At 38.9% G+C, this 24,045-nt stretch overlaps 1 protein-coding gene across 1 annotated transcript in view; it reads right to left on the bottom strand.

Moving 5' to 3' along the window:
* The window catches only part of LOC122134417 (nebulin-like), a 48,025-nt gene that overhangs the window by 15,342 nt on the left and 8,638 nt on the right, over nucleotides 1-24,045 (bottom strand). The window contains 79 exon segments of the mRNA XM_042731293.1: nucleotides 3-110; nucleotides 208-312; nucleotides 403-507; nucleotides 662-859; nucleotides 946-1,059; nucleotides 1,153-1,260; nucleotides 1,347-1,451; nucleotides 1,552-1,656; nucleotides 1,749-1,853; nucleotides 1,932-2,129; nucleotides 2,246-2,356; nucleotides 2,489-2,596; nucleotides 2,688-2,792; nucleotides 2,893-2,997; nucleotides 3,093-3,197; nucleotides 3,338-3,649; nucleotides 3,735-3,842; nucleotides 3,938-4,039; nucleotides 4,957-5,055; nucleotides 5,181-5,285; nucleotides 5,378-5,689; nucleotides 5,839-5,946; nucleotides 6,064-6,168; nucleotides 6,514-6,717; nucleotides 6,812-7,123; nucleotides 7,215-7,322; nucleotides 7,436-7,540; nucleotides 7,684-7,887; nucleotides 7,990-8,301; nucleotides 8,512-8,619; nucleotides 8,773-8,877; nucleotides 9,110-9,313; nucleotides 9,422-9,733; nucleotides 9,818-9,925; nucleotides 10,016-10,120; nucleotides 10,214-10,417; nucleotides 10,506-10,817; nucleotides 10,934-11,041; nucleotides 11,131-11,235; nucleotides 11,340-11,543; nucleotides 11,676-11,987; nucleotides 12,076-12,183; nucleotides 12,304-12,408; nucleotides 12,529-12,732; nucleotides 12,955-13,266; nucleotides 13,355-13,462; nucleotides 13,626-13,730; nucleotides 13,828-14,031; nucleotides 14,129-14,440; nucleotides 14,528-14,635; nucleotides 14,731-14,835; nucleotides 14,995-15,201; nucleotides 15,311-15,622; nucleotides 15,703-15,810; nucleotides 16,094-16,198; nucleotides 16,343-16,549; nucleotides 16,652-16,963; nucleotides 17,067-17,174; nucleotides 17,277-17,381; nucleotides 17,470-17,676; nucleotides 17,771-18,020; nucleotides 18,022-18,080; nucleotides 18,212-18,319; nucleotides 18,656-18,760; nucleotides 18,855-19,061; nucleotides 19,154-19,465; nucleotides 19,555-19,662; nucleotides 19,761-19,865; nucleotides 19,978-20,184; nucleotides 20,663-20,974; nucleotides 21,079-21,186; nucleotides 21,282-21,386; nucleotides 21,480-21,578; nucleotides 21,669-21,776; nucleotides 22,537-22,734; nucleotides 22,838-22,951; nucleotides 23,053-23,160; nucleotides 23,247-23,351; nucleotides 23,831-23,929. Coding sequence (XP_042587227.1) covers nucleotides 3-110; nucleotides 208-312; nucleotides 403-507; nucleotides 662-859; nucleotides 946-1,059; nucleotides 1,153-1,260; nucleotides 1,347-1,451; nucleotides 1,552-1,656; nucleotides 1,749-1,853; nucleotides 1,932-2,129; nucleotides 2,246-2,356; nucleotides 2,489-2,596; nucleotides 2,688-2,792; nucleotides 2,893-2,997; nucleotides 3,093-3,197; nucleotides 3,338-3,649; nucleotides 3,735-3,842; nucleotides 3,938-4,039; nucleotides 4,957-5,055; nucleotides 5,181-5,285; nucleotides 5,378-5,689; nucleotides 5,839-5,946; nucleotides 6,064-6,168; nucleotides 6,514-6,717; nucleotides 6,812-7,123; nucleotides 7,215-7,322; nucleotides 7,436-7,540; nucleotides 7,684-7,887; nucleotides 7,990-8,301; nucleotides 8,512-8,619; nucleotides 8,773-8,877; nucleotides 9,110-9,313; nucleotides 9,422-9,733; nucleotides 9,818-9,925; nucleotides 10,016-10,120; nucleotides 10,214-10,417; nucleotides 10,506-10,817; nucleotides 10,934-11,041; nucleotides 11,131-11,235; nucleotides 11,340-11,543; nucleotides 11,676-11,987; nucleotides 12,076-12,183; nucleotides 12,304-12,408; nucleotides 12,529-12,732; nucleotides 12,955-13,266; nucleotides 13,355-13,462; nucleotides 13,626-13,730; nucleotides 13,828-14,031; nucleotides 14,129-14,440; nucleotides 14,528-14,635; nucleotides 14,731-14,835; nucleotides 14,995-15,201; nucleotides 15,311-15,622; nucleotides 15,703-15,810; nucleotides 16,094-16,198; nucleotides 16,343-16,549; nucleotides 16,652-16,963; nucleotides 17,067-17,174; nucleotides 17,277-17,381; nucleotides 17,470-17,676; nucleotides 17,771-18,020; nucleotides 18,022-18,080; nucleotides 18,212-18,319; nucleotides 18,656-18,760; nucleotides 18,855-19,061; nucleotides 19,154-19,465; nucleotides 19,555-19,662; nucleotides 19,761-19,865; nucleotides 19,978-20,184; nucleotides 20,663-20,974; nucleotides 21,079-21,186; nucleotides 21,282-21,386; nucleotides 21,480-21,578; nucleotides 21,669-21,776; nucleotides 22,537-22,734; nucleotides 22,838-22,951; nucleotides 23,053-23,160; nucleotides 23,247-23,351; nucleotides 23,831-23,929 — 12,627 coding nt within the window.

Here is a 24,045-nt window from a genome sequence, read left to right as displayed (position 1 = left end):
ACGTCGCTCTGGATGTAGTTGGCTTGACGGGCCCTTTCAGTATCGACAGTCACAGCAGGAGCAGTGTTTTTACCCATGACGTTTGTGACGTAGTCATGACGGTAGTTAAGCTGTTGACAGAAAGTATATTAGTTAGAAGGTTCTGCTTCAATCAAATTGCAGTAAAAGCCCTTTAATGCAAGCTGATTCATGTTTTTGAGGAGATACCTCGCTCAAGTTCTTAGCGCTCTGCTTGCACGTTTCATAGACGGGGGTATCCGTGACCACAGTGTAGTCCTTGAAGTGCTCGATTCCCTTAGCTCTGTAAAGATTCTGAAAGAGAACAGCACACAGGAGAAGAAGACAACATGAGAGAGGATGGAGAAGGAGGAGTAAACTGAAAGAAAATGAAATAACACTTACTTCGCTCTGCAGCTTCATAGATTGCTTACAACGAAGAATCTCCGGAGTGTCCCAAGCATAGCAGCCAATACCCTTCAACCAGTTGAGGTCATCTTTGTAGAAGATCTGAAATGAGATGCAATGTGAAGGTTACAGCTACCAAGAGACCCCAAACCAGTAAGCAATCTCACTTAAACCATTGGAACCTAACTTGCTTGGCATTTGCACATGAGAGTACACAAAAATTTGAAGCGTGTTTGGACGATCAGGTATAACTCACGTCGCTCAGTTGCTCGTTGACCTTGCGGGCGTGGACGTACACCTGCATGTCAGGCAGACAGATCCACTGGTGCAGATATTTACGGTAGTCGACCCCACTGACAGTCTTCTGAGTATTGCGTGCGGATACGATGTCAAGCATGTCGGGAGGTACATGGATCTTTGCCTTGGTCTTCTCATATTTGTCTTTGTACAAGCGCTAATGGAAAAATGTTACAAAGAAGTTTCAATTATTTTGACATTTAGTAAGTTACAAAACTGGACCTCAGCTGACGCTTTACTCACATCCAGAACCAGTTTTCCAGCTTTGATACATCTTGCAGTAGCAGGGTCATCCTCAAGACATTTAGGCAGGCTATACAAGGTCTTGAACTTCTCATAATCTTCCTTGTATTTAACCTAGAGAAACCAAAGAAGGTGTAATGTCCAGTATGGTTAGGACAATTAGATAGTTCTCTTTCTATGGAGGCAAGAACTGGAGAAGAGACTCACATTGCTCAGGACAACCTTCTGTTGTTTGGCATGGACTAAGGCATGGGAATCGTGAGGGATGCTGTAGCTCTTGGCCTTGATCTTGTCCCAAGCTGCAGAATAGGCTTTCTAAATGTACACAAAGATATTTCAGAAAATAGGACAACAAATAAAACCAGTAACTCAGCATTTTAGAGGTTTTCACGCAGGCTTACGGTGCTGTAGATCTCCTTCAGGTTAAAGCATCTTGCATAGTCACAGGTGTCCAGAACAGTGGTGTAAATGTGTTTCTCCTTATGATACGCCTCTCTGTAGTTCAACTGTAGATAAAACACAAAATATGCAGCATATTACCAATTGAACTCAAAAGTACTGTGCTCTTAATAATACTCATTCATGGGAGGTAATGGGAGGTCTAACCTCGCTGGCCCAAGTGTTGCCCAGGACAGCAGTCACATATACAGGTGTGTCTGTCACAATGGAGTAGTTGTTCCATTCCCTCTTGCCTTCTGCCTTATATTTAATCTGTGTGGAAACAAACATTAAACCTTCAAGCAGGTGGAAAACAATGTCTCTTCATGGTCAATGGCTAGATGAGTCGCAAAACTGTTACTCACATCACTCTGAAGCTCATATGACTTCTTGGCACGTACAATCTCAGGAGTATCCCAGACGTAACAGCCGACACCCTTCATCCAGTTCAGGTCATCTTTGTAGAACACCTGCCAGGGAGAAATTAGTCAAATGTAGCCATTCAACAAACCTGACCCAGTGTAAATATCACTGTAACCATAACCTACGTCACTCAAGATCTCATTGGCCTTGCGTGCACGGATGGCATCGTTCTGATCAGGGTGGCATGTCCACTGGTGCAGGTATGTACGGTATAGCACATCAGTCAGGATTTCCTGGCATTTCTTGGCTACCACGTGGCTGATCATATCAGCAGGAATGTGGAGCTTAGTTTTGGTTTCATTGTAGGCTTTGTGGTAGTCTCTCTGTAGGACAGATCAAAAAAGTCTGGTTAATGAGGAATTAAAATATAAACTATTCAAGTGAATAAAGAACAGCAACCTTAGAACTCAGGCATAGTAATAATAAAAAAACAACTCACCAGATTCTTCATTTTCTCCATTTGGCCAGAGCGAGCCACCTCAGGGAAGTCAACCAGTTTTGAAGCCATGTAGTGGCCTTTGGCTTTCTCATGAGCTTCAAGGTACTTATACTGCAGTATTTTAATACAAGAAACAATTGTTTACATCACTTAAAAACCAGTTTTTAACAGTGTTTGAAGCAACAACAACAAAAAAAAAATCAACAGGGGTATCATTAATACTTATCCATTTTTGATATTTACATTACTGATCATGTCTCTGGTCCTCTTGGCTTGTTGTACTGGTATATATTCATGGTTCAGCTGGTAGCCAGTGGCTTTGCTCTCATCCCAGTTGACTTTGTACAATTTCTAGAATAACAACATTCAAAAACATAAATGTAATGTATCACATAAATAAAACGCAAATACATACAAATAAGTCTGGAATGGGCATTGTTACCTCACTGATCATCTTTGCGACCTCTCTAGAGTGAGCCAGCTGTGGTGTATCATCAGATCCGATGTAGTGGCCCTTCTCCAGGTTAAATGATTCTTTGTACTTCAGCTGATTAACAACAGAAAGAGTGACGTAATAGATAAGTTAACCTCTTCAAACCAGTTTTTCCCTATGAAGCCGAAAATTCCCAAATCTGAGACACACTTACATCACTGAGGTTAAAGGCGTTAACCTTTGCGAGTACAACCTCAGGGCGATCCACAATGTGGGTAAATCTGCTAAAGTTTTCCTTAGCATCCTTCTTGTAAAGTCTCTGCATGGGGAAAAGAAACAGGCATTATTGTAAGATAATAGAGGTTTGTATTATAAGTTAGAATCTGCAGGAAAAAACCGTCTGGTCAGACTTACCTCATTCATAATTTCCTGGGCTTTTCGGACTTTGACATGATCCACACAATCAGCAGCCACCCATCCACAACCACGTAACCATTCCAGATCTGCTTTGTAGACGTTCTGGAGGAAGAGTATTATATCAAATTCAGAGCAGTCAAATCAGCTGTCTTACAAAACAAACAAAACTTTACCTTTATTCTCATATTTGAATAAACAAGAAGAAGAATTTTGATTTAAAAACCTCTTTAACCAATACTTACGTCACTGGCTAAGTCATACGCTTTACGGGCATGAATGACATCATTCTGATCAGGCAAGCATGTCCACTGATGCAGGCGAGTTCTGTAGTTGTCATCATTCACTTGGATCTGGCACTTCTTTGCATGTTCAAATGCCAGCATGTCCACTGGAAGGTTGAATTTAGTTTTGGACTTGTTGAAGTCTTTCTTGTAAAGAGCATCACTAGCAATTCTAGCTGAGTTCAAGGCCAGCATGAGCAGAGGATCATCCTGGACGCTCAGGGCTCCAATGTGATGACCAACTTGCTTACGATAACCAGCCTTGTACTTGTGCTGCAAAAAAGAGGATAATTTATTTGTGAGCATAAATACAATTAAAGTGAAATGGGTTTAGGTATAGTTTTATGTATTTACTTACATCACTCTGTACTTTAGTGGTATGGATGCATTGTTTAATTGGAACTGCATCTCCGGGCATGAAGTATGATGTGGCCTTGGTCTTGTCCCAGTTTTTGGTGTAGAAGTGCTACAAGTGGTGTTTAAAATGGCCTTTCTGTTAGTACTCACCTTCAAGCAATCATTACAGAAAACATTTGTTTCTCAAAAAGAAAACTGCATTACCGGGTGGTACATTTTAGACACTTCCCTGGCTGTAGCCAAAACTGGAGAGTCTGTCAGCGTGTATTTAATCTTGTCCTGGTGCCAGGCCTCACGGTACTTAGCCTGAGAAGAAAAAATAAAAAGGATACTTAGAGAACATTCATATTGTCGCAGGGATGACAACATTTCAATGGAGAGAACATGACTTTATATTCTGTAATAGGTATGTTGTTTAATAGTAATAGTAAGGGCAATAGCAATGGTAATAGTAACTATGAGAAAAACAAGGCTTATTATACTCCCATTTATACTTAAAATAAACTTTTATTTCATTTTTTCAGTTTTATTTCTTTGTTTTTTTTTCTTATTTATTTTTATAGTTTTACATTTCTTTTAAAATGATTTTATTTTGTATATGTAATGCACTTTGAATTACTGTAATGAATTATTAATTAAAACTAAAATATTTATATATTACACTGAACAAAATTATTGCACCTGTGCAATAATCATGCTGTCTAATCAGCATCTTGATATGACACACCTGTGAGGTGGATGGATTATCTCGGCAAAGGAGAAGTGCTCACTAACACAGATTTAGACAGATTTGTGAACAATATTTTAGAGATCTTAGATCTTTGAGTTCAGCTCATGAAAAATGGAGGCAAAAACAAAAGTGTTGCGTTTAAAATTTTGTTCAGTGTATGTTGAAATGATTAGACAAAGTAGACTATGGATTTATCCAAAGCAATTTACAATTTCAGGTTTGTTAGAAAGCTAGATTACGTAACAAATGCCTTGGTTTAAGGTTGTATTTAATCACATGTTTGAAGTGTGCCCTAAAAAAATCTCCTACTATCCATTCACTATTACGAAAGAAAATAAATAATATGGCTTATAAACCAAAGTTTTATTTTATTATTTTAACATGTATGGAAACTGCTTAGAAATAACCTTACAATACTGTCTGATTAGCTCTTTTCATGTAATTACAATTTTGTATGACTGGATGATCATATAATATATGTCTTCTTGCTTACATCATTGAGCACATCAGCAGCATTTTTGGAGCGCACAAAGTCAATTCTTTCAATTGGTGTTGTATATTTCTGCTCATCAAGTTTCACACGGTAGCCTCTCTGTGAATCAGAAAAAAATCAGCAATTCATTACATTTCTGCAGAAATGGTGGAAATAATTATAGTACTTCTACTGGTAGAAGTACTGGTAGAAGCAATTACAATATACTGTGCCAAATGACTTACATCAGACACAATCTTTTGGGCATTCCTCACTTTGACGACATCAACAGACTCATGGGGAATCCATCCACATCCCCTGAGCCACTCCAAGTCAGCCTTGTACACAGCCTAAACATCAAATACAATCAAATGAAACAATGTTTTGCACTCTATTTTATAAATTAAAGGGAAAAAAAAAACATAATCAAAGCTCAACTTACATCACTACGCAGATCATAGACCTTCCTGGCTTGGACAACATCATTGGAGTCGGGCAGGCAGGTCCAGTTGTGCAGGTAGGTTCTGTAGTTGGCGTCATTAACTTGGATCTGGCACTTCTTGGCCAGCTCAAGAGACAGTAGATCCGCTGGGAGATTGTACTTGGTCTTGGACTTGTTGAAGTCTTTCTTGTAAAGAACATCACTAGCAATCCTAGCTGAGTTAAAGGCCAGCATGAGCAGAGGATCATCCTGGATGCTCAGGGCTCCAATGTGATGGCCGACTTGTTTACGATAACCGGCTTTATACTTGTACTGCATTTAAAAGATCATCAAATCAGTTGTAAGCATTACTTTTTAAATAGCAGAAAGGGGATTTAAAACCCAAAATGTAAGTTCTTTCACAAAATAAGAGAGATTCGGAAAACAGACAGAAAAAAAAACATGACTTTGTGATGTCTTACGTCACTGGCTATATCTCTGGATGCTTTAGCCTTGATCACAGACACAGCATCCTCTTTGATGTGGTATGCCTTAGCCTTTGTAGCATCCCAGTCTTTGGTATACTTTTTCTGCAACATGACAAAAAAGGTGGAAATTTAAAACACAACAATGTAATAGCATAACAAGCTCACAAAATAGAATTAATTTTAGTAATACTCAGCAATCTTGCATGTAACTTTGCTTACATTGCTGATAGCAATGGCATTGGCTCTGGACAACTCGATGGCAGGTGTATCTGGCATGATGTGAATAGATATCTTATCTTTGTCCCATGCTTCTCTGTATTTTCTCTGTGAACAAATTCAAACAGTAAAAAAGATTAAAGCCACACATTGATGCAAAAATAAAAAAAACACAGCTATTTCATTCATTTGGCACAGTTTTACATTTCTAATTAATTGTACATATAATTATAATTACTATAATATAATAATAGTAACAATAATAATATTTCTTTCAAAAATTAGGAATTTTGATTAGTAATTAACTGCAGTAAAAATAAAATATATAGTTTCACCTGATGTTTGTGTTATTCATTTCTATGCTTATTAGAGCAACTGTCTTTAACCTTAGTTTAGCTGTAATTTGAACATTAACATTTGAGTACCAATGAAAAAGAAAGGCAATAATCTTACATCGCTGAGGATGTCAGCATTTTGCTTGGCTAGGACAATAGCAGGCAGGTCCACAGCACTGGTGAACTTGACAGTGCTGGGAGGCTGGCGGTACAGTCTCTCATTAAGGATAGACTGAGCATTCTTGGCTTTGATGACGTCAATGGATCCTTGCGGCATCCAGCCACATCCACGGATCCACTCAAGATCAGCTTTGTACACAGCCTAGTTTGAAAGTTTACCAAAAGAAGGTATTCATGTAGTAACATAACAAACCAATGTAAACAGCACAGTGTGTCAAAACAAGGCATATACGTACATCACTGCGGAGGTCATAGACCTTCCTGGCCTGGACAACATCATTGGAGTCGGGCAGGCAGGTCCAGTTGTGCAGGTAGGTTCTGTAGTTGGCGTCATTGACTTGGATCTGGCACTTCTTGGCCAGCTCAAGAGACAGCAGATCCGCTGGGAGGTTGAACTTGGTCTTGGATTTGTTGAAATCTTTCTTGTAGAGAAGATCACTAGCAATCTTGCCTGAGTTCAAGGCCAACATGACCAAGGGATCATCATGGATGCTGAGGGCTCCAATGTGGTGCCCTTGCTGCTTCCTGTATCCAGCTTTGTACTTGTACTGCAAGGTTTTAATACATTAAAGAAATTTGAGCACTATCGCTTAACAGTGTGTGCTTAATTTATTAGATAAGATCCACACTGAGACTTACATCACTAATGATGTCTCTGGAGGCCTTGGCAGATTTCACTGCGACAGCATCCTTAGGCAGGAAGTAGCCCTTCTTAAGGCTGTTCTCATAGTCTTGACGGTAATATTTCTGCAAAGAACATGATGAAGCAACACATACCGATTTAACAGGATTAAAAACTAAATTAGTGTGCATTTATTTCTGATTTGTTGGTCACTATAAAACAGTGTTGCTGTACTTACGATGCTTGTGTTGAGTTTGTTTTGTTTTCCAAGAACAATCTCAGGTGTGTCTGGCATGACATGGATATGAATCTTATCCTTATTCCAGGCATCAACATATGCATTCTGCAATGCAATAATAATGGAAACAAAAAGTTAGACACATTCACCTCTGGTCTACAAAATCTTAGCCCGTAACAGTGATTTCAAACAGCAATTTATTTGTAACTTTTACACAGATTAGTAAAACTTTTCTAGGAAAATAATACCTTGTCCATGATCTTGGCATTAGCTTGGGCAAGAGCAAAAGGTACGGCATCTGTCTTGCTTGTATACTTGAAGTTGCTTGGATGCTGTCGGTACTTCCTTTCACTCAGAATCTCAGCAGCCTTTTTAGCCTTCTCTACATCAACTGAGCCTATGGGTACCCATCCTGTACCTCTGATCCATTCCATATCAGCCTTATACACAGCCTGATGGCAGAAAATACATGAGAAACAGTAAAACAATGTTGGTAGTAGTATATGGTAGGTCTATTTATTATGGTTACAAATTAAAATTCCACAGAAACTCACATCACTCTGAAGATCATAGACCTTCCTGGCCTGGACGACATCATTGGAGTCGGGCAGGCAGGTCCAGTTGTGCAGGTAGGTTCTGTAGTTGGCGTCATTAACTTGGATCTGGCACTTCTTGGCCAGCTCAAGAGAGAGCAGGTCCACTGGGAGGTGGAACTTGGTCTTGGACTTGTTGAAGTCTTTCTTGTAAAGAGCATCACTAGCAATCTTAGCTGAGTTCAATGCCAGCATGATCAGAGGATCATCTCGGACACTGAGGGCCCCGATGTGATGGCCAACTTGCTTACGATAACCAGTCTTGTACTTATACTGTGAAAAATCCATTTAAATATTCATTACATTCTGATAAGTAAACAGTAATCTCATGCTGGGTCCAGTAAGGAAGAAAAACTTACATTACTAACAATGGCACATGAGGCTTTAGTTTTAACGACGGCACCAATTTATATTTATGCAATCAAATAGAAAATGCACCATTGAGCTTGTAATATAAGCAAGTGTAAGAAGGTATATACTCACATCACTAATAATGTCTCTGGATGCTTTAGCAGCTTTGATGGCGACAGCATCAGGTTTGAGGTCGTAGCCTTTCCTGAAGATGTCCTCAACTGCTTGTCTGTACAGTTTCTGAAAGCAATTTTTTAATTTTTTTTTTAAGTGAAATAATGAATAGCAATAATCTTGGAAATCAAACAGAATGCATGGATTTGAGATGTTTAGTTTACCAACTAAAACAAACATATAATGAAGAAAGAACAGTCATTCAGAAGTGATACTTACCCTACTATTGTTCATTGCATTAGCACTTGAGAGCACAATCTCTGGGGTATCAGCAGGGATGTGGATCTTGACCTTGTCACTCTCCCATGCTGCATGGTATTGACGCTAAAATGGAAAAAAGGGTTTTAGTGACAATTTCAATACTGTGAGAGTTGTTATTGTGGAACATTGAAACATCCTGCAGTGAATCAAAATGAACATGAAAAGAATAATTTACACAAAGTGATATATATTTAAACTTTATGTAGTAATTGATATTGTCACTAAATTGTTCTTCAGAGAATTTTGTTGACAGTTTAGTTGGAATCCAGTCATGTGACTTTTTTATTCTACTAACCTGATCCATAATTTGGGCGTTTGCCTTGGCAAGCACCAAAGGCATGGACTGCATGTCTTGTGTATATTTAAATGTGTCTGGTTTCTGTCTGTAGAGTCGATCACTAAGGATCTCAGCTGCTTTCTTTGCTTTCAGGACATCAAGCGAGCCAATCGGGACCCATCCTACACCGGTCATAAACTCCATGTCTGCTTTGTACACAGCCTGAGGTGGAGAAGAAATGTGACTTTTCAGAACTATACAGTTCACATACAATTAACAATTCAAAACTTGTACAAATATTTAAATAACGTTTTAGTTTTACAAACGTACATCACTACGCAGATCATACACTTTTCTGGCCTGGACGACATCATTGGAGTCGGGCAGGCAGGTCCAGTTGTGCAGGTAGGTTCTGTAGTTGGCGTCATTAACTTGGATCTGGCACTTCTTGGCCAGCTCAAGAGACAGCAGATCCGCTGGGAGGTGGAACTTGGTCTTGGACTTGTTGAAGTCTTTCTTGTAAAGAGCATCACTAGCAATTCTAGCTGAGTTCAAGGCCAGCATGAGCAGAGGATCATCTCGGACACTGAGGGCCCCGATGTGATGGCCAACTTGCTTACGATAACCAGCCTTATACTTGTACTAAACAAATTTAAAAGGGTTTCAGAAGGTAATTGTGCACAGTAAAGTGACTATGACACAAACTAAATTCTAATAAGCACTCACATCACTGATGATATCCCTGGAAGCCTTAGCTGCTTTGATAGCAACAGCATCACCACGCAAATCATAGCCCTTCTTCTTAGATTCTTCATTGGCAAGTTTATATCTTTTCTAAAAATATAAAATATTTCACAAAAATGTCATTACTACAGATTTAAAGTTTTTAGGGAAAAAAAGAAACATTTTCAGACAAATACATACCTCACTGTAGTTAATATTGTTCTGCTTTGCCAACAGAACTTCCATACAGTCAGGCATAACATGGATTTTGGTTTTATCCTTGTCCCAGGCTTCAGTGTAAAGTTTCTATAACAGTTGAATAAAATTAGATGTCAAATATTTAAACCTTTAAGCTATTTGTTACGTTCTTGTGCTGAGAAACCTACTAAGCAGATTTACCTTGTTAATATTAGTAGCATTATTTTTAGATAAAACTATTGGCATGTCTTCAGTTGTAAGAGTGAACTTGAAGTTGCTTGGGTGTTGGCGGTACTTCCTTTCACTCAGGATTTCTCCAGCCTTTTTCACTTTCTCAACATCCACTGAACCAATGGGAACCCATCCGATTCCTTGAAGCCATTTCAGATCAGCCTTGTACACCGCCTAAATGGTCATGCAAAAAAATTATGAAAAATTTAAAATAACTATTAAAAGAAACAATAAAAGTCAAGAGGACTTTCATCAGACTTACATCACTCTGGAGGTCATAAACTTGTTTGGCCTGGACGACATCATTGGAGTCGGGCAGGCAGGTCCAGTTGTGCAGGTAGGTTCTGTAGTTGGCATCATTGACCTGGATCTGGTTCTTCTTGGCCAACTCAAAAGCTAACATGTCTACTGGGAGATTGAACTTGGTCTTGGACTTGTTGAAGTCTTTCTTGTAAAGAGCATCACTAGCAATCCTAGCTGAGTTCAAGGCCAGCATGAGCAGAGGATCATCCTGGACGCTCAGGGCTCCAATGTGATGACCGACTTGCTTACGATAACCGGCCTTGTACTTGTACTACAGTTGAAGGATTAAAGAACAATAAGAATGGATAAAACTCAAAATAAGCATTTTGACACATTCTGGGCCAACTATAAGACTATGAATGAAGAACAAAAGAAGAGAGCACTCACGTCACTGATAATATCCCGAGAGGCTTTAGCTGCTTTAATAGAAATGGCATCACCACGCATGTCATAGCCTTTCTTTTTGGCCTCCTCATTGGCAAGCTTGTATTGTTTCTGGAGTAGGATTAAGTAGAAAAGGAAATATGAGGAAAAATACATATAACTTCCCGTTTTCATATTGAGACTTGAAATGAATGACCCACCACACTGTAGTTAACTTTGTTCTGTTTAGCAAGCACAATCTCCATTGTATCTGGCATCACGTGGATCTTGGTTTTATCCTTTTCCCAAGCATCGACATAGCTTTTCTATAATGCAAGGAAAAATAAAAAGAAACAAATATATGCAAATTATCTTTTCAAATTACATTGGAAAAGAGAAGAAAATTATGCTATTGATCAAAGCAGGCTACCTTGTTCATGATGTTTGCATTGGCTTTGGCCAAGACCAGTGGCATGTCTTCAGTTGTGCAAGTGAACTTGAAGTTGCTTGGGTGCTGACGATACTTCCTTTCACTTAGGATTTCTCCAGCCTTTTTCACTTTCTCAACATCAACCGAACCAATGGGAACCCATCCAAGACCTTGAAGCCATTTTAAATCAGCTTTGTACACAGCCTGAGAACAAAAATATTATAAAAATTAGCATTAAGTAGTGAACCAATATGTCTCTATGAACAAGATATTTGAAACATGGAGATCTTACTTCTCAAATACTGAATGTAGCATGTCTACATGTAGCATACTTACGTCACTCTGGAGGTCATACACTTGTCTGGCCTGGACGACATCATTGGAGTCGGGCAGGCAGGTCCAGTTGTGCAGGTAGGTTCTGTAGTTGGCGTCATTAACTTGGATCTGGCACTTCTTGGCCAGCTCAAGAGACAGCAGGTCCACTGGGAGGTGGAACTTGGTCTTGGACTTGTTGAAATCTTTCTTGTAAAGAGCATCACTAGCAATCTTAGCTGAGTTCAAAGCCAGCATGAGCAGAGGATCATCGTGGATGCTCAGGGCTCCAATGTGATGACCGACTTGCTTACGATAACCAGCCTTGTACTTGTACTGTTTAAAAGAAAGAGCAGTTTAAGGCATAAGTTAGTTCAATGGAAAGTTTTGTTCAATTTTAGATGCAATAACTCAAAATACTCACATCACTGGCAATGTCCCTGGAGGCCTTGGCTGCTTTGATAGGGATGGCATCATTTCGCATGTCATAGCCCTTCTTTTTAGCTTCCTCATTTGCAAGCTTGTATAATTTTAGAAAAAATAAAACAAAGTTATTTAATTTTTTATTTTTTTTAAAGAAAGAAAATATGTATTAATTATTAACCAACATCCATTATGCACCACTAAGAGGCCAATGTTGTGTCATACTTACCAGACTGTAGTTGGCCTTGTTTTGTTTTGCTAGTAGAATGTCCATAGCATCTGGCATAATATGGATCTTTGTCTTGTCTTTGTTCCATGCATCAACATATAGTTGCTGTCAAATAAGTGTATGAAATTTAAAAAAGAAATCACAAACACACAATAGCTGTCTAAAATAGATGTAATAAAATATAAATAGAAAATTATGCATATGTTTTATCAGTTCAGAAGTTACCTTGTTCATGATATCGTTATTGGCTTTAGCCAAGGCTATCGGCATGTCTTGAGTTGTCATGGTGTATTTAAAGTTGCTTGGGTGTTGGCGGTACTTCCTTTCACTCAGGATTTCTCCAGCCTTCTTCACTTTCTCAACATCCACTGAACCAATGGGGACCCATCCGAGACCTTGAAGCCATTTCAGATCAGCCTTGTAAACTGCCTAAAAGCAGACACACATATGGAAAGAATACCTGTTTGTGACTCCATACAGTTTATTCATCAGTATCTCTCTTTCTCAACATCAAGAAGACAACAGAGGCCCAAGCATTTCCCATTCTATTATATACTAGCTACAAACTAAAATAAAAACAGAAAGTCAATTCAATGAAGATACAGAAATTGATAAATTAATAGTGCTTTACAGAAGCTGAATAACACGTACATCACTCTGGAGGTCATACACTTGTTTGGCCTGGACAACATCATTGGAGTCGGGCAGGCAGGTCCAGTTGTGCAGGTAGGTTCTGTAGTTGGCATCATTAACTTGGATCTGGCACTTCTTGGCCAGCTCAAGAGACAGCAGGTCCACTGGGAGGTGGAACTTGGTCTTGGACTTGTTGAAGTCTTTCTTGTAAAGAGCATCACTAGCAATCTTAGCTGAGTTCAAGGCCAGCATTAGCAGAGGATCATCTTGGATGCTGCGGGCTCCAATGTGATGACCAACTTGCTTACGATAACCAGTCTTGTACTTATACTGCAAAAAAAGAAAATATTCTCAGTGTAGCAAATGACAGTATATCCTCAATGTGACATACACTGCTTAATCAGTTTGTTGTACTTACGTCACTAGCAATGTCCCTGGAGGCTTTTGCTGCGATTATAGATATGGCATCATTGCGCAAATCATAACCCTTCTTCTTGGCCAGTTCATTGGCAAGTTTATATTGTTTCTGCAGAGCAAATCAGACAAAATATTTGAACAAACTTGGCAACAGCATCTCTTAATCTATAATCAGTGTGACTCAGGGTTAATATTTAGAATATTTGCTTAAATGTAAAAAAGAATACTCTTAAATACAACTAAATTCTCAACTCTAAATTTGAAATACTGACCTCACTATAGATGACTTTATTTTGCTTTGCAAGAACCACATCCATTGCATCTGGCATGATGTGAATCTTTGTTTTATCATTGTTCCAGGCTTCAACATATTTTGACTGTCAGAATGAAGAGAGAATTAAGCATCAAAACTGATGTCACAAACAATATTTTAAACAGTTTTCATATTGGTCTAGATATCAAATGTAAAGATACCTTGTTCATAATTTCATTATTGGCTTTGGCCAAGACCAGTGGCATGTCTTCAGTTGTACAAGTAAACTTAAAGTTGCTTGGGTGTTGACGATACTTCTTTTCACTTAGGATTTCTCCAGCCTTTTTCACTTTCTCAACATCAATTGAACCAATGGGGACCCATCCGAGACCTTGAAGCCACTTCAGATCTGCCTTATACACCGCCTAAGAGCAGACATATATGGAGTGTTTACAAGCTTCATAAGGATGGGCCATCAGCCTTATTTATATATGTACAAAACTGCAGTAAAATCAGACTTACATCACTTTGGAGGTCATAGACTTGTTTGGCCTGGACAACATCATTAGAGTCGGGCAGGCAGGTCCAGTTGTGCAGGTAGGTTCTGTAGTTGGCATCATTGACCTGGATCTGGTTCTTCTTGGCCAACTCAAAAGCTAACATGTCTACTGGGAGATTGAACTTGGTCTTGGACTTGTTAAAGTCCTTCTTGTAAAGAGCATCACTAGCAATCTTAGCTGAGTTCAAGGCCAGCATGAGCAGAGGATCATCCTGGATGCTGAGGGCCCCGATGTGATGGCCAACTTGCTTACGATAACCGGCCTTGTACTTGTACTGTTTAAAGTCCATTAAAATATCCATTACATTTTGATAAGTACACAGTAATTATATACTGGGTCCAATAAGAGAAAAAAAACTTACATTACTAGCAATGGCACATGACGCTTTTGCAGCTTGAATTGGGATGGCGTCAGCACGTAGATCGTAACCCTTTTTCTTTGCTAGTTCATTGGCAAGTTTGTATAGTTTCTAAAGAAGAATATGAAAAGATTATTTAAATATTGTGACTTAATGACAATTACTGTTTGCAATCAATCAGCAATGAATCTGGCAACATCACTAACCTCACTGTAGTTAACTTTATTTTGACGAGCAAGAGCCACTTCCATTGAATCTGGCATAATGTGAATCTTGGTTTTGTCCTCTTCCCAGGCTGCAGTATACTTTTGCTGAAGGAAGAATAAATGGGTCCATTTTAAATTATTCTGAAACATACTGGCTAATGAAAGTATTAATTATGTTTCTCTAAAAAGTCAATTGACCAAACCTAATAATCAAGATAATCAAAAGCAAAGCTCAGTGTCAAGTCAAATGGTTTCAACTTTCACCTTGTTTTTGATTTCATTGTTGGCCGAGGCTAGGACCAGATCCATGGAATCCATGTCTTTAGTGAACTTGAAGTTACTGGGATGTGTGCGATACAGTTTCTCGCTGCCTATCCGGCTAGCAGTCTTCGCTTTCTCCACATCCAGAGATCCAATGGGAATCCATCCCATTCCTTTGATGTAATTGTTATACTCAGATTTGTATATGTTCTGCAGAATTAGAGAGGACCAATATAAAATGAAATTGAAAAAGAATAGCATTTTATAAAAATCAAAACATATTAAACATTTAAAATACAACATCACAATCTCGACTCACATCACTTGCGATCGTCTGCATGTTACGGGCTAGCTGTAGGTTCATGGCATCAGGTAGAACATTATAATGTGTAATGATCTGCCTATATCCAGCATAGGTTTGAGCAGCCGTAGCCTGCTTAGCATGAACAACACTCAGCATGTCCACAGGTGTATGGTACTTCAGCTTGGACTTTTGATAATCCTTCTTGTATAGTTTATCACTCTGTATCCTAGCCACCTCCATGTAGTGAACCAGCAACGGGTCGTCCTGGAGGCTACGGAAGCCAATATGATGTCCTCTTGCTTTGTTGTACTCCTTTTTGTATTTGTACTGTAATGAGAAAATTTGTAGAAGTCAGAAATGGTAATATTTGGATAGCACTAGTGACAGAAACTGTTTGAGTAACTCACATCACTGGCAATATTTGTGGAGGCCCTAGCTGCAACCACAGATACAGCATCTGCCTTGAGGTCATGACCTTTCTTCTTCAGGGCTTCCAGTCCTGCTTTGTAGGCTTTCTGTATTCAAAACAGCACAAGTTGTACATGTTATTAATGCGTTTAATAAATCAATGATAAATTCACTCAACTGGTTCATTCAAACAGACTGAATGATTCAGAAGGGAAACACATCTACAGTTCAGATACATGCAACAAGTTCTGATTCTGCTCTGAGAACCATGCTCATTGGTGAAGAAAAAGCTGTGAATATTTTGTCTATAATGTATGTTACTCAATAGGTACTTCAAAAATAAATAACTAAAAATTGTTAATATTCTGCAAATACATAGAATACACCTACCTCACTGATGTTGACTGCATTAGCCTTTGCAAGAATGATTTCAGGACTGTCAGGCATGATATGGATATTTAACTTGTCCTTGTTCCAAGCATCGGTGTATGCTTGCTACAATAAAACACATTCAAAATATTATTTATTGATCAGACCATCCAAATAATCCATTAAAATGTCATCAATTAGATTAGATGCACATACATCTTAGAAATGATGGATCATTACTATACTGGTTTATTAAAAAGTGTAATCTACCTTGTCCATGATCTTATTATTGGCACTAGCCAATGCAATGTCCATAGAATCCATAAGTTTGTGGAACTTGTAGTTGGATGGGTGAGTGCGGTAGTTGTAGTCACTCAGGATCTTTCCTCCAAGCTTTGCGGTCTCTACAGCCAGTGAACCAATGGGCACCCAACCCATACCCTTCATGGTGGCGTTGTACTCACTCTTGTACTCAACCTGGGAGACAACAATTATACTGTTAAATTCTACTTCAGTCCCAAAGGTTATGAGCTACCCCCTCTATATAGGATGTGTGGATCTAAAAGAGGATGGACGTACATCACTGGAGCTGAGGTTCATGGAGCGAGCTAACTCCAGGTTCATGGCTTCGGGCAGCAGGGTGTAATGATGGAAATGCTGCTTGTATCCTGCATATGTCTGAACCTTTGAGGCATTTTTGGCTTGCACAACACTCAACATGTCCACAGGTGTATGGTACTTCAGCTTGATCTTGTGATAATCCTTCTTGTAGTTCCTCTCGCTCTGCATCTTAGCCACCTCCATGTAGTGGACCAGCAAGGGGTCATCCTGGAGGCTACGGAAGCCAACATGGTGGCCTTTTGCTTTCTCATACGCCAGTTTATAATTGTACTGTCATGACAGAAACATGGATTTATCCGAAAGGATGAATGATTTTGCAAACATTTATTAGAAAGTACTAAGACAAAAATAGATAGGATAATAGGATACTTACATTGCTAGCAATATTCCTGCTGGCTTTGGCAGCCACAATTGAAATAGCATCTGGTTTGAGGTCATAGCCTTTCTTATTCATTTCCTCAAGCCCAGCTTTGTAGAGTTTCTGAAATACACAGAAAAGGCAATGGAATATACCACACTGGACTTTTTTTTTGCTTTGATTATTAATTAGGATCTTTTGAATGAATGCAATAGTTAGTCTTACTTGGCTCATGTTCAATGCATTGGCCTTGGCCAGGACAATATCAGGACTGTCAGGCATCACATGAATCTTGAGCTTGTCCTTTTCCCAGGCAGCATGATAGGATTTCTGCAACCAAAAGGGTTTACATTTTCATAGATTGACCTTTAATTTTAAACCAGTCAAACCAGTGAAAATACCCTAAATCCAGACTTGCCTTGTCCATGATCTTATTATTGGCACTAGCCAATGCGATGTCCATAGAATCCATAAGTTTGTGGAACTTGTAGTTGGATGGGTGAGTGCGGTAGTTGTAGTCACTCAGGATCTTTCCTCCAACCTTTGCGGTCTCTACAGCCAGTGAACCAATGGGCACCCAACCCATACCCTTCATGGTGGCGTTGTACTCACTCTTGTACTCAACCTGGGAGACAACAAAGGTAATGTTTAATACCTTTGTTAAACCCCTAGTACCCCCTCCAAATGGGATGTGTGGGTCTAAAACAGGATGGACTTACATCACTGGAGCTGAGGTTCATGGAGCGAGCTAACTCCAGGTTCATGGCTTCGGGCAGCAGGGTGTAATGATGGAAATGCTGCTTGTATCCTGCATATGTCTGAACCTTTGAGGCGTTTTTGGCTTGCACAACACTCAACATGTCCACAGGTGCATGGTACTTCAGCTTGAGCTTGTGGTAATCCTTCTTGTAGTTCCTCTCGCTCTGCATCTTAGCCACCTCCATGTAATGCACCAGCAAGGGGTCGTCCGAGGCTACGGAAGCCAACATGGTGGCCTTTTGCTTTCTCATATGCTTTTTTGTATTGGTACTGTGATCAAAGAACAGCAGATTCTAATCAGTCCAGTACATTCATTGTGAAATTGCAAATGTTTTTTTTTTTTTTTGGTACTGCTGAACAAGACCTTCAGCATTTTAATGCGAGATACATTTTACACTTACGTTGCTGGCAATGTGTCTTCCTTGTTTAGCAGCAACAATGGAAATAGCATCAGGTTTCATGTCATAGCCTTTAGCAATGTCCACAAGCCACTGTGCCTTGTAGAGTGACTGTAAAATAAGAGTTTTTTAACATTCACATTGTTTTAGTGTTTCATTGGTAATAATAATATTAACAATAATAAATACAATTTTATAAATAAAATGCAATTAACTGATAAGGTCATAGCATAAAAACAATGAAAAAGAAAAAAAAAGAAATGACATGAGGGGGAAAAAAAAAAAACCTGCAAGAATCTTTAGTGGTAACACAATTAAGCTGAATGCGCTGAAGACTGATAATGCAATAGCTAACTTGAACTAATAATGAATCAATGTTAACACAGAATCATATTAAAAAGTGTTTCTCCTTTATTTAATTTAGATTTGATATGCTTTTGTACTCACCTTACTCACAGTCTGGGCATTATATTTGGCCTGCAGGAACTCTGGGGCATCAGCTGGTAAATTGTAGGTGTGCATAAATTTCTCCCCAGAGGCTTTATAGGCAGCCTAAAACGAAATGAAAAGCAAACAAGAGTCCATAAATCAGTTTTAGATCATCATTCTGGTTATCATTCACAATAAATTATTGAAGTATACTTACTTTATTTTGTAGTTTTGTGTTGTTCATGGCCAAAACCATGTTCATCTGATCTGTCAGACTGGTAAATTTTAGCGTACTGGGGTGAATTCTGTATGACCTCTCATCAAGGGCTTTATTGGCAGCCTTGGCCTTCTCAACATCTATAGAACCTATGGGAACCCAGCCTGCTCCTTTGAAGACGTTGTTGAAATCTGATTTGTACAAATTCTATGGACAAAATGTGATCTGTTAATCATTTTGTCACAACAGCAATCATCCTAGGTTTAAGTATCATCATAGCCTTATTTAGTTGTGCTTACATCACTCTGGATCTCCATCATGTTGCGAGCCAGTTCAATGTGCATGGCTTCAGGCAGCAGGGTGTAATGATGGAGAGGCTGCTTGTATCCTGCATATGTCTGAACCTTTGAGGCGTTTTTGGCTTGCACAACACTCAACATATCCACAGGTGTATGATACTTCAGCTTAGCCTTGTGGTAATCCTTCTTGTAGTTCCTCTCGCTCTGCATCTTAGCCACCTCCATGTAGTGCACCAGCAAGGGGTCGTCCTGGAGGCTACGGAAGCCAACATGGTGACCTCTAGCCTTCTGATAAGCAAGCTTATACTTGTACTATAAAAAACAACACAACACAGTTGCATGTAAGTCAACAATGCACTCCAACAATTTAAATATAATAAATTAAATGTATGCTTGCTTACATCACTGGCAATATCCCTAGAGGATTTCGCAGCAACAATAGGAATGGCATCATGCTTCATCTGATGTCCTTTCAGAAGATCCTGCTTGTGTGCGTAGGTATAGTATGTCTGCAAAAGAGGCAAAAGAAAACACAAGCTTGCAGTTGAACTTGATACTGTTAACCATCTCATTGTCATATACAGTATAAAATACACAGCATTCTTACCTTGCTGATGTTGACAGCATTGTATTTGGCTTGCAGAAGCTCTGGTGCATCAGCAGGGAGATGGTAAGTGTGCATGAACTTCTCACCACTGGCTTTGTACAGTCTCTGGAAAACAAAATTGACATGATTCAGAAAGTAAACATAAATTAAATATATTTAACCTTCATTATGGACATTCATCATGGACACCAAACAACAGCAGGCATTTGTCCCTCACATCGCTTAGCTGCTGTGCATTCAGTTTGGCTTGTTCCATGACTGGGGTGTCTAGAACGCTGGTGAACTTGATAGTGTCTGGGTGCTGCCTGTACTTCTTCTCATTGAGAGCTGCACCAGCAGTCTTTGCTCTTTCAACATCTAGAGAACCGATGGGGATCCAGCCAGTGCCCTTTACGTAGTTCTCATAATCCTGTTTATACTGGACCTAATGGAATTAAACAGGGCATATTAGTTAACACATTTACAGAAATACAAACTTTAACACATCTTTTATACTATATTATTTATATTTTAACATATTATAAGATATAATTAATTCCTGTTGTGGCAAAGCTGAATTTTCAGCAGCCATTACTCTTCAGTGTCACATGATCTATCAAAAATCATACTAATAAGCTTGTGGAAATTGTGATACATTGTTTTCTGGATACTTTGATGAATAGAAAGATCATTTTTAACATCAAAAATGTCTTTACTGTCACTTTTGAGCTATAAAATGTATCCTTGCTGAATAAAAGTATTAATTTCTTTCTTTCTTAATTTTCTTACTAACCCCAAATTTTGGAATTGTATTGTTTATGGTCTGTATAATCAGTGTTAAGAAAAAAGTATGATGCTACAGTTTGTGTAAATCTAGATTTGAGAGTCACATAAAGAGTTTAAGATGATTAAATGTTTCTTACATCACTGGAGCTGAGGTTCATGGAGCGAGCTAACTCCAGGTTCATGGCTTCAGGCAGCAGGGTGTAATGATGGAAATGCTGCTTGTATCCTGCATATGTCTGAACCTTTGAGGCATGTTTGGCATGCGCAACACTCAACATGTCCACAGGTGTATGGTACTTCAGCTTAGCCTTGTGATAATCCTTCTTGTATAGTTTATCACTCTGCATTCTAGCCACCTCCATGTAGTGAACCAGCAAGGGGTCGTCCTGGAGGCTACGGAAGCCAACATGGTGGCCTCTGTCCTTCATATACTTCTTCTTATACTGAACCTGAAAGGTATGGTAAATCAACAGTTTATTTAATATTAATATGTTCCACACTGCAGTTTTCTCTCCACCTGTCTCCTTTATGGACTTATGAAAGGATCTCTTACATCACTAGCAGCATGTCTTGCTGCCTTTGCAGCTTGTACAGAGATGGCGTCAGGCTTCAGATCGTAGCCCTTTGCAATAGTCTTCAGCCATTCAAGCTTATAGCATTTCTAAAAAGCAGAGATGCAATAGATATACAGAGTCACCAACTTTGCAAAAAACAATATGCCAGATACCATGAAACATTAGGGCTTTTTTTACTTACATCGCTTATGTTGTAGGCATTACACCTGGCCTGAAGGAACTCTGGGACATCAGGAGGCAGGGAGTTTTTCTGAAGGATTTTATCCAGACCTTTCTTATAGTGCAGCTATAGTGGGGAAAATATTCACAGATCACATAAACGTGCTGGTTTAGCATTTATTCAGAGCAACATTTAACCATGTTAAATGTTTTTGCTTACATCACTTCTTATCATCTGGTTGACTTTAGCCTGCAGCTGGAGAGGGTGGTCATCTATAGCAGTAAAAGGTATGGAGTCTGGATGCTGCCTGTATTTTTTCTACGTAAAAGTAAGAAATTTTAAAAAGTTACATTATTGATGACAATAGAAATCAATTCTTTAAATGGGTAAAAACAGGAAGTGGCATACCTCACTTAAGATCTCCCCTGCTTTCTTGGATTTCTCAACTTCCATAGAGCCGTAAGGCACCCAAGGCGCTCCTTTGACGTAGTTATTGAATTCGGACTTGTATTCATTCTGTGTACAAATGACAGAAAAATCAGTAACACAAAAAATTAAAGGTATGATTGATCATCTTTTGCTATATGGACTTGGTCATGTTCATAAACGTGAAAAAAAACTTATTTTGTTTAGAAAATGCATTTAAAATGTAAATAGGTTGCACATTAAAGTCGTACATAAAAAAACACTTCAAAATAATTGGTATTTGTGGCTTTATTCCATGTCTTTTTGAATAGAGAAATCATCTATATTCTAGAGAACTCCTAAAAAGATCTTTAAGTAGATATATTTATGTCAAATTCTGTGTCTTCTTCTTTCAGGACCAAAATGGCCCAAAAATACTGATGACTAATCCTGCATTGTAAAATGATGAATAGAACACCACACACACTGTGAACACACACCCGGAGAGCCATTTTATGCTGCGGCGCCCGGGGAGCAGTTGGGGGTTTCAGTGCCTTGCTAAGGGCACCTCCAGTCATGGTATTAGGGTGGAGAGAGCGCTGTAAGTCTTCTTCTTTCAGGACCAAAATGGCCCAAAAATACTGATGACTAATCCTGCATTGTAAAATGATGAATACTCAAATTCTTAAATATTAATGATACAACCCACTTCTGACTAGAATTTATTTATGTGTTACGATATAAAAGAACATCAGGCAGTCAGCCAAGGGGAAAGACAGCTAAATGCATAAATCCAAATGTAATGTAAGACTTTGAACTAGAATAGCATCTGTGCTCATTCCAGTGTTTCTAGAGCAGCAGGGATCCTTACATCACTCTGAAGAGCATTGGCCTTCTTTGCATGGTCCAGTGATATGCTGTCATAAGGGAGGAGGTAACGGTTTGGGATATTCTTATAGCCAGTCATGCTGGCAATGGCCTGAGATTTCTTAGCAAGTGTCACAAGCATCATGTCCAGTGGAGAATGGTACTTGGTCTTCATCTTCTCATAGTCTTTCTTGTACTCACGCTGTTCAGAAATATTTCGGAGGATAAAAAAATGGACTGTTAGTACATACAAAACTACAGGGTTGGGTATACAAGTTATCAGAAATGCACTAGCTGAACCGTACCTCACTTTGGATCTTAGCAACATGCACTGAATGCATGATCTTAGGGTCATCTTCGATGCTGAGGGCCCCAACCATCTGTCCTCTGTTCTTCTCATATTCCTTCTTGTATTTCACCTAAAATTAAAGACCATATCAGTGTCACAATTACCTAAAATATTCTGCATTGTTTTATTACACACTTTCTTTCAAATGACCCAAATATCCCATTTACTTACATCGCTGGCGATGTTAGTGTGAGCACGGGCTGCAAGGATAGAAATTGCATCCCCTTTCACCTCAAATTTCTTTGCTTTTGCTTTTTCCCATTCAAACTTGTAACACGTCTGTGAACATGAAATAGAGAAAGTAATACATTATGATCAGGTTTCAGTCAAATTCACTGCTATGAATGAAGATGGAATGAACTTACATCACTAAGGTTATACGCATTAACTCTAGATTGAATGAAGAAAGGGTAATCAGGAGGAAGGTAACACTTAAACTTCTCCTTCTCATACTTTTCCTTGTAGTTGAGCTGTAAAAAATAGAAAAAGTGTCAATGATAATATATTCTGCATCAAACGTAAACTATAATGGCTAGTAAAAATGTAATCTTACATATCATGCTCATACACAATTAAGTATACATTATATAAAGTCACACTGCCTTAGTAAATTTCCCAGTATTTTCCTAGAGCTCCATGATTGTGGTGTTCAGTGAAGCAGGATGAGCTTGATGAACACCACTAGAAGGCTCCTCAGTCTCAAAAGTATTGGCTTTAGTTGTATATTAGGTTTTGATAGCCTGTGACTTACCACTTGAAATAGCACAGACAACAGCTTTAATAATATGTCTAGGGATTTACTCTATTGTCAGCGGGACTGAGATGACAACTGCGCTCTAATGAATGCTGGGATTTTTCTAGGGCAACATTTGACAAGGTCCATGAACCACCTGGTAAACTTGGTTTCTTTGGTTTTATTTAGTCATAATAGTTAAAGCTGTTTACGTACATCACTCAGCTGTTTGGCGTTGATGGCAGCTTGCACTAGAACAGGTGAGTCTGTCACCTGTGTGAACTTCACCTTGTCTGGATGTTGACGATAAACTTTCTGCAAAAAAAACCACACACACACACACACAAAAATCACCTAATGTCAGGTTCTGTACCCCATTAAAGTAGATATATACACAGTACATATATATATGTGTGTGTGTGTGTGTGTGT

This window comes from Cyprinus carpio, chromosome B9, assembly GCF_018340385.1.
Source record: "Cyprinus carpio isolate SPL01 chromosome B9, ASM1834038v1, whole genome shotgun sequence".
NCBI classification, from domain to species: domain Eukaryota; kingdom Metazoa; phylum Chordata; class Actinopteri; order Cypriniformes; family Cyprinidae; genus Cyprinus; species Cyprinus carpio.
This window is presented reverse-complemented; position numbering and strand designations above follow the sequence as displayed.